Source organism: Oncorhynchus mykiss, chromosome 17 (assembly GCF_057628025.1).
Source record: "Oncorhynchus mykiss isolate SJ-2025 chromosome 17, ASM5762802v1, whole genome shotgun sequence".
NCBI classification, from domain to species: Eukaryota; Metazoa; Chordata; class Actinopteri; order Salmoniformes; family Salmonidae; genus Oncorhynchus; species Oncorhynchus mykiss.
Genome location: NC_143038.1, coordinates 34145995 through 34162279, shown reverse-complemented (window position 1 = coordinate 34162279; position 16285 = coordinate 34145995). Strand labels below are relative to the sequence as shown.

The 16285-nt window shown below is 43.7% G+C and overlaps 2 protein-coding genes across 3 annotated transcripts in view; both read right to left on the bottom strand.

The window, feature by feature from the left end:
• Positions 1 to 98: 98 nt before the first annotated feature.
• kctd20 (potassium channel tetramerization domain containing 20) lies at positions 99 to 8474 on the bottom strand. The gene is made up of 7 exons (XM_021568722.3): positions 7992 to 8474; positions 6201 to 6369; positions 5077 to 5173; positions 4795 to 4915; positions 4344 to 4541; positions 3999 to 4109; positions 99 to 1401 (listed from the first exon to the last, which is right to left on the bottom strand). The coding sequence occupies exons 2-7, from the start codon at positions 6359 to 6361 to the stop codon at positions 1103 to 1105; spliced, it is 987 nt and encodes a 328-aa protein (XP_021424397.2). The 5' UTR covers positions 6362 to 6369; positions 7992 to 8474; the 3' UTR covers positions 99 to 1102.
• Positions 8475 to 14349: 5875 nt separating this feature from the next.
• LOC110494953 (dihydropyridine-sensitive L-type skeletal muscle calcium channel subunit alpha-1) overlaps positions 14350 to 16285 on the bottom strand; it is a 33648-nt gene continuing 31712 nt past the window's right edge. For both annotated transcript variants that reach the window (XM_036948177.2, XM_036948178.2), the window contains 2 exons: positions 16060 to 16246; positions 14350 to 15902 (listed from right to left, as the gene is read on the bottom strand). In XM_036948177.2, the coding sequence (XP_036804072.2) occupies positions 15675 to 15902; positions 16060 to 16246 (415 nt within the window). In that variant the 3' untranslated portion in view covers positions 14350 to 15674. The remainder of the gene's footprint in view (positions 15903 to 16059; positions 16247 to 16285) is intronic.

Below are 16285 nucleotides of genomic sequence, written 5' to 3'. Positions count from 1 at the left end.
TCGTTTCTTTTTTATGCCTTTGTCAGCATGGCCATCTTTTCTATGAGATGTCGACCTGAGGTTTGATTTATCAGAACACAAAATCCTGAAGCTAGCTATGCCATCAATCATTTTATTTCGGTTTCCCGTGCAGCTGCAACAATTACTTGAACCAATTCTTTGAACAAAAACGATGGAAATACTTTAAACAATAATATGAACTGAAACCTTTATATAAATGTACAAAGCATATAAAATGTAATCCGTCATAAAAGAAAAAAAAGAGCACACACACACACACACATTCTAAATGAGGAAACACTAGATATACTCTGGTAGGGTCTAGTTATCTACTGTAAACATCCTCCTTGTCCAAATCCATGTGTGTATGTGTGTGTGTACATGTCTGTGTTTCATGCGCATCTGTTTCTGTATGCATACATGGGTTGGACTGTATGGTCATGGAGGTTTGTTTGAGTGTGTCTGTAAACTCACACATCCTGAGTGGAAGACAGGCTGACGTGGTAACTGATGACGGCCTCGGGTAGAAGTTGCCCCAAAACACAGATCTAGGGCTAGATTCTTTCAGATCAGCGCTTGCTGATACCAGCATTGAGGTCAGAGGAGGAACTGCATTAGAGCTGTCAAATCAACAGGCTCTCCCGGCGTTATACCTAAAGCGGACATTGCCATTGGCTGCATGGAGTCGCATTAACAGAAATCTCATGCAGCGCTATTTACAAGTTAGAATACTGGAATGTGAGATGTAATCTACACTTCGATTAGGCTGATAGAAATCCTAATTATTTTGTTTAATGAATTTGAGCGTCATTATTTCTATATAGCCTACACATTCTCGGTCTGAACTTCTAACACAAGTGGGACGTTGTGGCTTCATGAGATCACCAGAGCAGCTGCTCACTGATTTGACAGCTCCAACCCAGTTACATCTCCGTCACTCCAAAACATCAGCTACGCGGGTGTCGTCTATCGCTGGTTAATGCTTGATCTGATTGAATCTAGGCCTTAGTATCAGCGCAACCTTAACCTTGCCAAACCCTGACCTTAACCAATAGGGGAACAAAGAAAAAACCTATACCCAAGGTCAACTTCTACCCTCTCCTCAACTGTCATTGATGGGTGGGGGTGGGGCCTGAGACTGGGGGCGGGGATCAGGGCTGATCAGCCTATCCAGCTCATCGACCTGCGGGTTGGGTGTGGCTGCGGGTCGTGTTGGCTCCCCCAGAGAGGTGATGAGGTTGGGGACACTCTTGCTCCGGACGCACTGGAAGTCCACGTGTCGACTCTTCCCTTCCTCCTTCTCCCAGGACAGCTGGATGAAGGGCCGCTGCACATAGTTATAGATGACCTCTGACCTCCCACCAGGACGGCGCTTCACCTTCTCCTTACAGGTAGGGTACCCTGGGATACATGAGGACCAGACGCACATCATGTACAGTATCTCTGTAGGGTTTGCGGATTTGAGAGAAGCAAAATGTAGCCTATGGCATTGGAAGACTTGGGGCTAGATTCAAAAAGTATTCCTGACGATTTGTGTTATAGCGCAATTTAAATGTAAATGTCATTTTCGATTGAGACGACATATCCCACTGGGCACAGACGTCAGTTCAACGTCTAGTTTTGATTTAAATACGGTTGAGTTGTCAACTAACGTGAATTCAACGCGAAATCAACAAACTATTTCACGATGTCATTGGATTTAGGTTAAAAGCTGGGTGAAAAAAAGTAGAAATGTCCTGACGTTGATGACTTTTTGCAAACCCAATCAGTTTTCCACACTGATTCAACATCATCACATAACATATATTGTTTTATTGAAATAACGTGGAAACAGCTTTGATTAAACCAGTTTTTGCCCAGTGGGATGCAGCGTGTAATACAAAGGTGGAACATAGTCTTTACATTTTAAACTAGCTATAGACGGGTTGGTTGCTTAGATTGTTGACAACATGCAAACTATATTTGGTCTCCAATGTGTATTGAAAATACATTTTCACAATGAGCACTTGTTGCTTCTCAAATACATCGTTACAGTCGTTGGTTAGCTAGCTAGCAAATGTTTTGCCGTATTAGCATTGACATAAAATCCGACAAAACACCGCAAAACAAGACATGATATCAATAACAAGATGAAACGTGCCACTTAAGATTCCCCTCAATGTTACTAGCTATCATGCCATCCAGAATGCCAACAAAACATGGACTCCGTCCCCATTAAAACACGTGCATCATTTTCATCTGCTAACCCATATATACAGTGCCTTGCGAAAGTATTCGGCCCCCTTGAACTTTGCGACCTTTTGCCACATTTCAGGCTTCAAACATAAAGATATAAAACTGTATTTTTTTGTGAAGAATCAACAACAAGTGGGACACAATCATGAAGTGGAACGAAATTTATTGGATATTTCAAACTTTTTTAACAAATCAAAAACTGAAAAATTGGGCGTGCAAAATTATTCAGCCCCTTTATTTTCAGTGCAGCAAACTCTCTCCAGAAGTTCAGTGAGGATCTCTGAATGATCCAATGTTGACCTAAATGACTAATGATGATAAATACAATCCACCTGTGTGTAATCAAGTCTCCGTATAAATGCACCTGCACTGTCATAGTCTCAGAGGTCCGTCAAAAGCGCAGAGAGCATCATGAAGAACAAGGAACACACCAGGCAGGTCCGAGATACTGTTGTGAAGAAGTTTAAAGCCGGATTTGGATACAAAAAGATTTCCCAAGCTTTAAACATCCCAAGGAGCACTGTGCAAGCGACAATATTGAAATGGAAGGAGTATCAGACCACTGCAAATCTACCAAGACCTGGCCGTCCCTCTAAACTTTCAGCTCATACAAGGAGAAGACTGATCAGAGATGCAGCCAAGAGGCCCATGATCACTCTGGATGAACTGCAGAGATCTACAGCTGAGGTGGGAGACTCTGTCCATAGGACAACAATCAGTCGTATATTGCACAAATCTGGCCTTTATGGAAGAGTGGCAAGAAGAAAGCCATTTCTTAAAGATATCCATAAAAAGTGTTGTTTAAAGTTTGCCACAAGCCACCTGGGAGACACACCAAACATGTGGAAGAAGGTGCTCTGGTCAGATGAAACCAAAATTGAACTTTCTGGCAACAATGCAAAACGTTATGTTTGGCGTAAAAGCAACACAGCTGAACACACCATCCCCACTGTCAAACATGGTGGTGGCAGCATCATGGTTTGGGCCTGCTTTTCTTCAGCAGGGACAGGGAAGATGTTTAAAATTGATGGGAAGATGGATGGAGCCAAATACAGGACCATTCTGGAAGAAAACCTGATGGAGTCTGCAAAAGACCTGAGACTGGGAAGGAGATTTGTCTTCCAACAAGACAATGATCCAAAACATAAAGCAAAATCTACAATGGAATGGTTCAAAAATAAACATATCCAGGTGTTAGAATGGCCAAGTCAAAGTCCAGACCTGAATCGAATCAAGAATCTGTGGAAAGAACTGAAAACTGCTGTTCACAAATGCTTTCCATCCAACCTCACTGAGGTCGAGCTGTTTTGCAAGGAGGAATGGGAAAAAATGTCAGTCTCTCGATGTGCAAAACTGATAGAGACATACCCCAAGCGACTTACAGCTGTAATCGCAGCAAAAGGTGGCGCTACAAAGTATTAACTTAAGGGGGCTGAATAATTTTGCACGCCCAATTTTTCAGTTTTTGATTTGTTAAAAAAGTTTGAAATATCCAATAAATGTCGTTCCACTTCATGATTGTGTCCCACTTGTTGTTGATTCTTCACAAAAAAATACAGTTTTATATCTTTATGTTTGAAGCCTGAAATGTGGCAAAAGGTCGCAAAGTTCAAGGGGGCCGAATACTTTCGCAAGGCACTGTAGCATGGATCTTCCGCGATACGGATTGAATCTATGCCTTAGATTTCTAATACCTATTTGTTTCTTTCAGATATTCAGACACCTAAGCAGCGGGTTGATTTGGGACATGGTAACGGACTCACCCTCAATGCCGATGCGAATGTTCTTCAGTCCTCTCTCCTTTAACAGTGCTTTGGCCACATCTCTGTTCTCTATGTACTTGAAGAAGCGGTAGAGCTTGGTGCTGTACAGAACTGGGCACATTGAAGAGAGAGAGAACAGGAAATAATATCGAACAAAGTGCTCACTCCAAATGATTGATAGTTATTTTCCAAAAAAGGTTGGGGCACTAGATTCTAAAAAAAATCTAAGGTATAGAAAATGAAACAAACAGCACTGTCCGAAAGATACATGTCCATGATTTATTTTATTAATAATGTCCGATTCATTATAATTAAGGACTAGGTCTAGGTCACTAGGTCACTTACTCTGTGAGTACTCCTCTCCCATGGGTGGAGGGTTGTCATGGTCCCAATCCACTATGTCATCATCTGTGAGAACTACGATGTGACACTCCCTCTCCCCCTCCTGAGCACTGGACACCATCACCGGGACAACTAGCTCCTCTAGGAAGACATCAAACTGACGCTTTGCACCATCGTTGGACAGCTCATGCAGCAATGCACCTGGGACAGGAACGAATGGTCACACCATTTTAACTATGACCTCTGATTTGACATCATAGTCTCTTGTACAAGGCAAAATGTATATTTCAATAGTGAAAATTCAAGATGAAGAAGACTCAGCAATTAGGAACAGATTTTGAAAAGTGGTTTAACTTCATTCTGAAAACTGTGCATGCAACAATTGCAAAACATTAGTCAACGTTTCGGTTTTGAACAGGCCCCTGGTCAGACCCGGTGTGACTGTGCTACTCACTGAGGTCTCGGCACCTGACGGTACTGTAGTCAAAGTTAATACAGAGGTAGTCACACGCTTCTCTGAGCTCAGACACTGACACCCCCTCTGGACACTGCAGGATACCCCCTTTGTAAAAGTCCTGCGAGAGAGGGAGAGAGAATGAGAGAGAGAGAGAGAGAGAGAGTCAAGGGACAGAGAGGAAGAGGGGGGAGAGAGAAACACAGTAGGTTAGTTTAGGTAAGGGAAGGGAAGACATAAGCAATTTCATAATTCAGGGGAACTATTTTAAGTGAAACACACCAGGACGACTTTGAATATGCTGGCTCCGATTCCCTCAGCGATCTCATACTCTCCCTTGGCGTTTGGCCGGGTGAAGTGACGGGCAGGACCAAACATCCTGAGAATTCAAATGTGTTATTTATTTATTTAATTATACTAAATGTCCTCACAATATGCATTTCTGAGTTTAGTGCATGTTGAAAGCCTTGTCTGTGTAGATGTCCAGTTACCATTCAAGTCTTATTTCATTTCCTTAGTACAGTGTTGTCACACCCTGATCTGTTTCACCTGTCTTTGTGCTTGTCTCCACCCTCCCTCCAGGTTTCGCCCATCTTCCCCATTATCCCCAGTGTATTTATACCTGTGTTCTCTGTTTGTCTGTTGTCAGTTCGTTTTGTTTCGTGAAACCTACCAGTGTTTGTTCCCCTGCTCCTGTCTGTTCTTGCACCTGTTTTCTAGTCCTTCCCGGTTTGACCGTTCTGCCTTCCCTGAACCTGAGCATGCCTGCCGTTCGATACCTTGCCCCATTTCACTGGATTATTGACCCCTGCCTGTGCTGACCATGAGACTGCCTGGCGTTCTGGACCTTTTGCAGCCTCTCTGGATTACTGACCTCTGCCTATGTTTGACCTGTCATTTGCCTGCCCCTATACTATAAATAAATGTTTGTTTCTTCAACACTGTCTGCATCTGGGTCACACCTGGGTCACAAGTGTAACTTGTCAGAATCATAACAATGCCTCCATTGTGTATGCGAGAGAAGGTGTTAATGAGAGGAATATTCCTGGGTAATATTTGACTAATCTCAGATTATTAGCCAGATTAACCCAAATGGCCAATGGGTCAGAGTAAACATCACTCTCTGAGACTAGAAACAAACCACTCTGAAATGATTCCTGAGGGATTAGGGTTTTGTTAGTGTTTCTTCTTTATCTTTCCCTGGTCTAATAATAGGCTGTACTACTATTGGACACGGTGGTGATCCACGCTTGCCTGATGACTAACCTGGCCTGAGACTTGAAGACTTGCGTTAAGGCTTTGGCTGATTTAGGTCAGTGGGCTAGCACAATCTTGTGAGTTTCTGTTACACTATAATAAAAGAGTCTAAATCTGACACACAGATTGTGATGCTTAGGGGTCCTTACCTCCCCAGCATGGTGTCAGGGTGCGCGGTGAACAGGGCGGGGTCCACCACAAAGTGAGTCCCGTCCACCATCAGGGTCACCCGCTCATGGGGGAGGCGAGACAGGGGAGACAGGTTCTTCTCAGCCCTCCCCTCACGTTGGAAGTCTGGACGTGCTGCCATGTCAATGTCTGGGGGAGAACAAGTGCCATCACAGTTGACCTCATGGATTTACATTTGTGCCAGAGATATCCAACAAATATGTCAACTGACAAATGTGGCCAAAACCATCAGGCAGTGAGGACACTGGCCCTGACATGGCTTTATCCCCCATTACTCCAACACGGGCATATCAGGGTTAGACGGAAACAAAGGTGGGCTGGAGCAAAGACCTGCCCTACTGTACTGTCGGTCTAGTTGATGGTAAGGGGTCAGACAACTAGTAGTATACAGGCCTTCAAAACCGTCCGTCCCACTGAGTCAGTGAGTCTATTAGCCTGGTGCCCTGGACCCATCTGCTACTGTCAGCCTCCTCACTAAGCCCTGAGAGGAGGAGATTACTGCAGTAGCGTACCGTAGCTGCACAGTAACATGCCAGCTTTTCCAGCCTCACCACTTCTCCCAGTTATCTGGACTGGGATTGAGACAGACAGCAGCAGGAGGGGTCATGTGAATAACTGTTGAGTGATGAAGTCGACAACAGTGGCCACAATACTCTGTCTTACATACAGTATCTGCTTGGGTCTCTGACATAGAAGATTGTTTTTCTACTAACAAACCTGGGATTCATCTCCCACCAATAGGGCAGTGACATCCCACCTGCACTTAAACTTGGTATTCAGCTGAGACAACAGAAATAAAGAATTATATACAGAAGTGTAATGTGAGAGGACAAAGAGTAGGTATTATTCCAGTGGAAGGAGAGAATTTGTTATTATTTTTATTTAACTATGCAAGTCAGTTAAGAAGAAATTCTTATTTAATGACGGCCTACCGGGGAACAGTGGGTTAACTGCCTTGTTCATGGGCAGAAAGACCGATTTTCACCTTGTCAGCTCAGGGATTCGATCCAGCAACCTTTCCGGTTGCTGGCCTAACGCTCTAACCACCTGCCGCCCAATTAGAACCTGTCTAATGAGAATAACCATTAGACAGGTCGTAAACTATGTTAATTTAGCTTTTGAAGTAAAATCGATTTAGTAAAAGGGTAATTAGTTAAAGGGTAATTAATGCGTGGGTTTTTCTACTGGTATAACACCTGAGTTGTAACAATGGTCTTCAACAGTGTGCAGTGCACAGCATTCCATTGTAGCCAACAGGTGGAAGACAGACAGGTTCTAATGTAACACAATGAGGAAAGGGGTTTGATGGGATGCAAATTCTAACAACTGTTGAGGAGAGCTGATAATATGAACACTGCACTGTAACATAACTGGTAGCTTAAACCCGAAATCAAGATATATGGTAGGCTACACGAACCCATACCGTATAGCCCCAACCCCATAAAAAATTCAGTATTTGTCTAGCTAATAAACAGCACTGACTATTTTATTCAGTCTGCGTCCAGGGTGTAGACAATTTTCACCGTGTCCGTCCCTGCTGACTTGAGATTTGACAGCGCTACGAATTACGCTGCGCCACATGTCTGGAGCTTACGTGCCCGTATCACGGTCTGCATACGTCATAACAGAAATACAGAGCTGTAATTATAAAATGCCATAATAACATTCAGATACAGTTGCAGACATATTACTAAAACATAAGCTATAGGCGACGGAGACCACCAGACAACGACTACCCACCACAGCCTTACCAGAACGTCTGAGTGAAAACGGCTGTTCTCTGTAACCGGTTTGTCACGCGAACGATGGACCCGATGCCAAGTGCCAGAGCGCGGGGTGCAGGAATATGGGTTTACCGAAAGCGCCCCAGCCCATACGGTGACAGCGGATCAGTGCTCTCAAATCCAATTACTCCCGGTGTAGAGATCCAGAGACTCTCGTAAGAGAATTCCCAATCCGTTTGTTTCAACGCGCAGAATTGCTACTGTGTATCTACCTTTCCTTAACTGACCCCTACCATATATCTCCAATAATTTGACGGGGGGGTGGGAACTATTTTCACTTCATAAAGTAATATTTATTGGTATGGTTTAGAGAAACATTATTGAAACAAATAAACAGAGAGAAAATAATAAAATGTCTCAAATAATGTTATCTGACCGTAAGGCGCTACAGAGGGTGGTGCTTACGGCCCAGCACATGACTGGGGCCAAGCTTCCTGCCATCCAGGACCTATATAATAGGCGGTGTAAGACAGAGGAAGGCCCATAAAAGTGTCAGAGTCTCCAGTCACCCAAGTAATTGACTGTTTTCTCTGCTACCGCACGACAAGCGGTACCGGAGCACTAAGTCTAGGACCAAAATACTCCTTAACAGCTTCTACCCCTAAGCCATAAAACTGCTGAACAATTAATCAAATGGCCACCGGAGTATTACATTTACCCCCCTCCATATGTTTTGAACACTGCTGCTACTCGCTGTTTATTAGCTATGCAAAGTCACTTCACCTCTACCAACAAAAAATTACCACAACTAACCTGAACCCCCCCACACTGACTCGGTACCGGTACCCCCTATATATAGCCTCGTTATGATAAAAACATGATGGCAGTACAGACATGATCCACCTTTTAGTAAAATCAAGTATAGGGAGTGGCGACCAGTCATTCAGGGCAGCTCATTTTTGCAAATTTTGGCATTAATACGTGTCACATATCAGTTTGCAAACAATGTAATATATATATATATATATATATATATATATATAATTGAGTTAATAAAGCCGTATATGGTCTCTTTTTTTTGTTTTCTTGAGTAATGCAGCTCCAAAATACAGGTGTTTCAGCCTAATTCAGTGCTTTCTGTGGTGGTGGGGCTAGCCAGCAGAAAATATGGAGCGCTGCGCTGTAAATCCAGCCTCTTTCTAGAGCTACGACCTAAAGATCAATTACATAATCATGATTCAACCTTGTTTTTTTCAGAGTTCCCAGTTGTTTTGAAAGCAGAATGCCAGACTTTGATGACAAAATTTGCCCACAAAGGACCGCAGCACCATGTTCAAGTGAGCACAGCACAACAAGGTGAGTCATGCTGTATGCTGCTGTAACAGTATAACTTTAGACCGTCCCCTCGCCCATACCCGGGCGCGAACCAGGGACCCTCTGCACACATCAACAACAGTCACCCACGAAGCATCGTTACACATCGCTCCACAAAAGCCACGGCCCTTGCAGAGCAAGGGGAACCACTACTTCAAGGTCTCAGAGCAAGTGACGTCACCGATTGAAACGCTATTTAGCGTGCATCACCGCTAACTAGCTAGCCGTTTCACATCCGTTACACTCACCCCCTTTTTGACCTCCTCCTTTTTCCGCAGCAACCAGTGATCCGGGTCACGGCACCAATGTAACAGTATAACTTTAGACCGTCCCCTCGCCCATACCCGGGCGTGAACCAGGGACCCTCTGCACACGTGAACAACAGTCACCCATGAAGCATCGTAACCCATCGCTCCACAAAAGCCGCGGCCCTTGCAGAGCAAGGGAAACCACTACTTCAAGGTCTCAGAGCAAGTGACATCACCGATTGAAACACTATTTAGCGTGCATCACCGCTAACTAGCTAGCTGTTTCACATCCGTTACTCTGCTGCATAAATTATGAAAAATACCAGGGAGATACAGTGCCTTGCGAAAGTATTCGGCCCCCTTGAACTTTGCGACCTTTTGCCACATTTCAGGCTTCAAACATAAAGATATAAAACTGTATTTTTTTGTGAAGAATCAACAACAAGTGGGACACAATCATGAAGTGGAACGACATTTATTGGATATTTCAAACTTTTTTAACAAATCAAAAACTGAAAAATTGGGCGTGCAAAATTATTCAGCTCCCTTAAGTTAATACTTTGTAGCGCCACCTTTTGCTGCGATTACAGCTGTAAGTCGCTTGGGGTATGTCTCTATCAGTTTTGCACATCGAGAGACTGACATTTTTTCCCATTCCTCCTTGCAAAACAGATCGAGCTCAGTGAGATTGGATGGAGAGCATTTGTGAACAGCAGTTTTCAGTTCTTTCCACAGATTCTTGATTCGATTCAGGTCTGGACTTTGACTTGGCCATTCTAACACCTGGATATGTTTATTTTTGAACCACTCCATTGTAGATTTTGCTTTATGTTTTGGATCATTGTCTTGTTGGAAGACAAATCTCCGTCCCAGTCTCAGGTCTTTTGCAGACTCCATCAGGTTTTCTTCCAGAATGGTCCTGTATTTGGCTCCATCCATCTTCCCATCAATTTTAACCATCTTCCCTGTCCCTGCTGAAGAAAAGCAGGCCCAAACCATGATGCTGCCGCCACCATGTTTGACAGTGGGTATGGTGTGTTCAGGGTGATGAGCTGTGTTGCTTTTACGCCAAACATAACGTCTTGCATTGTTGCCAAAAAGTTCAATTTTGGTTTCATCTGACCAGAGCACCTTCTTCCACATGTTTGGTGTGTCTCCCAGGTGGCTTGTGGCAAACTTTAAATTACACTTTTTATGGATATCTTTAAGAAATGGCTTTCCTCTTGCCACTCTTCCATAAAGGCCAGATTTGTGCAATATACGACTGATTGTTGTCCTATGGACAGAGTCTCGCACCTCAGCTGTAGATCTCTGCAGTTCATCCAGAGTGATCATGGGCCTCTTGGCTGCATCTCTGATCAGTCTTCTCCTTGTATGAGCTGAAAGTTTAGAGGGACGGCCAGGTCTTGGTAGATTTGCAGTGGTCTGATACTCCTTCCATTTCAATATTATCGCTTGCACAGTGCTCCTTGGGATGTTTAAAGCTTGGTAAATCTTTTTGTATCCAAATCCGGCTTTAAACTTCTTCACAACAGTATCTCGGACGTGCCTGGTGTGTTCCTTGTTCTTCATGATGCTCTCTGCGCTTTTAACGGACCTCTGAGACTATCACAGTGCAGGTGCATTGATACGGAGACTTGATTACACACAGGTGGATTGTATTTATCATCATTAGTCATTTAGGTCAACATTGGATCATTCAGAGATCCTCACTGAACTTCTGGAGAGAGTTACAGCTGCACTGAAAGTAAAGGGGCTGAATAATTTTGCACGCCCAATTTTTCAGTTTTTGATTTGTTAAAAAAGTTTGAAATATCCAATAAACGTCGTTCCACTTCATGATTGTGTCCCACTTGTTGTTGATTCTTCACAAAAAAATATGTTTATGTTTGAAGCCTGAAATGTGGCAAAAGGTCGCAAAGTTCAAGGGGGCCGAATACTTTCGCAAGGCACTGTATGTATACTGTAGCTAAGAAAGTAATACTAAGTGAATGTTGTGTAGTAAGGTGTTAGTAGCCCATGTGCCTCACCCTAATAATTTGGTCTATTTACCCCTTTTAATTTCGCCAACTGTTCTGACTTGGTGTACAGGGAGAACACTGTAAGAACGGCAGCTGTTCTGAATTCTGTCGCTGTACATTTCAAAGGTGCTAAACAAATAGTTATATTGACTACGCCCGTCCTAACTCGCTCATTAATGTCTTAATTGAAATGACGGATTGCCTCTTATAGAGCGTTGGGCTAGTAACTGAAAGGTTGCAAGTTCAAATCCCGAGCTGACAAGGTACAAATCTGCCGTTCTGCCCCTGAACAAGGCAGTCAACCCACTGTTCCTAGGCCGTCATTGAAAATAAGAATTTGTTCTTAACTGACTTGCCTAGTTAAATAAAGTTTTAAAAAATATATAAAAAAATCTGCTTGTCTTCCCCTTTATGCCATAGTTTGTACATCTCAATTGTCATTAGAAACCACATTTGTTTAAGCAAGTCAGCCATATCAGCTAAATGAGGCTGAATGAACTGTTTTGCAGCCAGACAAGGCTCCGCTGATAGCCAGGTGTAGCAGTGGTAAGATGTTGGGACTGCTTGTTGGGACAGCTTTATGTAGGCCGTTTGTGGGCACCGTTTGTTACTGTTATAGTGCAATTAATGTATTGTTTAGTCTTGTGGATTTGCTAGCATATATCCTACTTGTATTGTTTTTTTGCCCCATCAAGAGTTACATGCTAAAATCACCACTGAGTAGAGGCTACACATTATACACATTACACACCTTTACTTTGTTTAAAAGGCCTGTGGGAACACCAGATTGTATCATTCAAAACATATTGAGATGAAAATGTAATTCTATCTTCTTTTTTGCCTTCATCACACTACGGCTATATTATTTTGCCTCTATTTAACCAAATTACAGATGAATCATTAAAAAGACAATACCACTCACTACCTCTTGAAATACAACCTAATCACTTTTAAGATTTTAAAAGGGGCAATCTGTGATTGCTATATGCATATGTGGACATTCTAACAAATTATATACACATTAATAGTTGAAGAATATAACTTATAAATGCCTTATGAGCTTAGTTCAACTGTCGTCACACCCTACCCGAACCCAAATTACAAGATTGTTTTACTCCAATGCTGGAGTAAACAAACGCTGTACCTTCAAAACATTCTTACAACTATATTGAATTTCTAAACAAACAGCTGGAGGATTGGCTTTCTCCTGTAGAGCTCCATTTTTTATGGAATGGTCTGCCTACCCATGTGTGAGACGCAGACTCGGTCTCAACCTTTAAGTCCTTATTGAAGACTCATCTCTTCAGTAGGTCCTATAATTGAGTGTAGTCTGGCCCAGGAGTGTGAAGGTGAACGGAAAGGCACCTTGCTGTCTCTGCCTGGCCGGTTCCCCTCTCTCCACTGGGATTTTCTGCCTCTAACCCTATTACAGAGGCTGAGTCACTGGCTTACTGGTGCTCTTCCATGCCGTCCCTAGGAGGGGTGCGTCACTTGAGTGGGTTGAGTCACTGACATGATCTTCCTGTCTGGGTTGCCCCCCCCCCCCCCCCCCTCCCCTTGGGTTGTGCCGTGGCGGAGATCTTTGTGGGCTATACTCGGCCTTGTCTCAGGATGGTAAGTTGGTGGTTGAAGTGATCCTTCTAGTGGTGTGGTGGCTGTGCTTTGGCAAAGTGGGTGGGGTTATATCCTGCCTGTTTGGCCCTGTCCGGGGGTTTCGTCGGATGGGGGCATAGTGTCTTTAAGTATGCTCTTTCTAATTCTCTCTTTCTCTCTTTCTTTCTCGCTTTCTCTCTCTCGGAGGACCTGAGCCCTAGGACCATGTCTCAGGACTACCTGGCCTGATGACTCCTTGCTGTCCCCAGTCCACCTGGCCGTGCTGCTGCTCCAGTTTCAACTGTTCTGCCTGTGGCTATGGAACCCTGACCTGTTCACCGGACATGCTACCTGTCCCAGACCTGCTGTTTTCAACTCTCTAGAGACAGGAGGAGAGGTAGAGATACTCTGAATGATCAGCTATGAACCTGACCTGTTGCACCCTCGACATCCACTGTGATTATTATTATTTGACCCTGCTGGTCATCTTTGAACATCTTGGCCATGCTCTGTTATAATCTCCACCCGGCACAGCCAGAAGAGGACTGGCCACCCCTCATAGCCTGGTTCCTCTCTAGGTTTCTTCCTAGGATCTGGCCTTTCTAGGGAGTTTTCCCTAGCCACCGTGCTTCTACATCTGCATTGCTTGCTGTTTGGGGTTTTAGGCTGTGTTTCTGTACAGCCCTTTGAGACATCAGCTGATGTAAGAAGTGCTTTATAAACACTTTTGATATGATTTGATTTGATGGTCAGTCTGGCAGGTAGCCTAGCGGTTGAGAGCGTTGGGCTAGTAACCGAAAGGTTGCTGTTTCGAATCCCAAAGCGAGCAAGGTGAAAAAAAGCTGCAATTCTGCCCTTGAGCAAGGCATTTAACCCCCAACAATGTTGATTGAGGCAGCCCACGCACCTCTCTGATTCAGAGTGGTTGGGTTAAATGCCAAAGACACATTTCGGGTTGAATGCATTTAGTTGCGCAATTTACTAGGTATCCCCTCTCATCCATAGTTCTGTCTATGAATTTGAGAGTGGTTACATTTCTCCAGCCCCATCCCTCAGCCGTTTACCAAAACAGGGGTGAGGTAGCTGCTCTATTATTGTTTGAACTGAAGATAGTCACTTTAAATACTTAAACAACAATGAATTCAAAAATGTTGTACCAAATTGTTTTATTTCGTATTTATTTAGTTGGGGGGGGTTACAGGTACAACAATTATTATTCTTTATAAGTAATCTAACATTTAATTTTCATAATAAAGGCTGTAGGTTTCAACCAAATTGCCCTACCTCAAAAAGAAAATAGAAGAACAGACAAAATGCCATCTACAGGGAGGACTTTAAACCCTTAGTATACTATACCATAAGTTGTCCATATCTCATACACACTGCTCGCTAACCACAAATACAATCCCAACCATTGACCCTAACCTTACTCTTCATCCTAACCTTGTCTTTAACCACATCCTCTTATCTGCACATTCTACAGTAGCATGGCCAGCTAGTGACTACCCTACACCACAAGGCTTTTCTCCCATGTTACACTACATGGTCATCCTCTCCGTGCTGGAGATGATGTACATGTTTGAGATATGGGATTTTTTAGCAAAAAAAGTCCAGGCATTGTGAATACATGTTGATATGTGGAGATCTGTACAGAATGTGTGTATCTTGAACATGCCCGTTAGCTTTGTCAACACAGCTTACATCCTGAGATGGTCCTAATATGGACACCGTATACATGATCCAGCCCAGAGACATCCTGACCCAGCTATGTCTTGCCTTGTCGTCATGACAGAATTCAAAGAATGTCCCCTGAAAAGTAACGTCCGGACCCTGCAAGAATACTTAGAAAACACAACCTTCCCTTCCTCTTTGAGCTAATCACTCACACAACTGTATTCAGTACCTACCCAACTACAGGTGCATTAGTGATTACTTCAAGGATGGAGGGAGAGACATTCGTTTTCAAACAGGGCCGACATTTTATGCAAGCAAAACTTCCTTAAGTTGAGACTTGAGAACATGTTTAATCGGGACGACGGGATGTTCACCTGAACTCAACGTATGTCCGAACAGGAAGTCTGTTCTGTGAACATAACATGGTAAAGAAATGTTCACATATCGTAAGTCTGCTCTCTTCCGGGGAAAGTCTTTAAATCAACCAAGAGAGAAATCATCCAAAGTCAGAATATCACGACAACAGTGGATTCATAAAGCCTGCTTAACCAATCAGATGATATCACTCGCTATGAAGGCACCCAATGAGGCAGCTTGATTCGGCCTCATGACGATTTTTCTTGGGTGATGGTCGGGGGAACGGAACATAATTACAAATCATTTGTAGACTGCAATTTGACTGCAAGAAGCCAAAACAGATATCATATTTGACTAAAGCGTAATCATTTCAAACCTTGCTTACATTTGAATACGATCACGTGTCTCTTTATTATGCTGCTACGCCAGACAGACCTATTGGCCTACACAACATCCCTGGGTGTTGTTGATTGGTTGGCCTTTCTCTGTGATCTGCGAGGGGGCCTGATTGGAGGCGTGACAACGCTCCCTCTGCAACCATTCATAAGCTCAGTGGCGGAACTTTCCATGTCCATAGGGTCAAAGTTTAACGCTTCAGCCATTTCCCGTTTTGTCACCGACACAAAACGAGGGTCCCTGGCCAAGCTCTCCAGCCCACCGTTTATCAAGACCTAACAGAAGTGAAAGACATGAGAAGAGAGAGAAGAGAGCGAGAGAGAATGACTCTGTCTGATTCAAAATGAGTTTTGACCAGTGTTCCATGTCAATGTCATTAATACGATATGAATTCAGTATGTACGAAATGCAGTGTCTGGTCTCTCCACTCACCTCCTGTATAAGTGTATCGAAGGCGCTGTCTGGGCCCTGGGCCTGCTGGAGGCTGAGCGGCTCTCTGTGGGGCTCAGCATCCTGCCTGGGTCCAGCTACTGTCTGCAGCTGCCAGTCTCTGTCTGGGGGACTTCTGCTGGTTGAGATGGTATAGACCTGAACCCGGTCATATGTCCCACAAGAAAAGCTACAGAAGGACAAAGAATCAGCTTGTTAACCCCTTGCT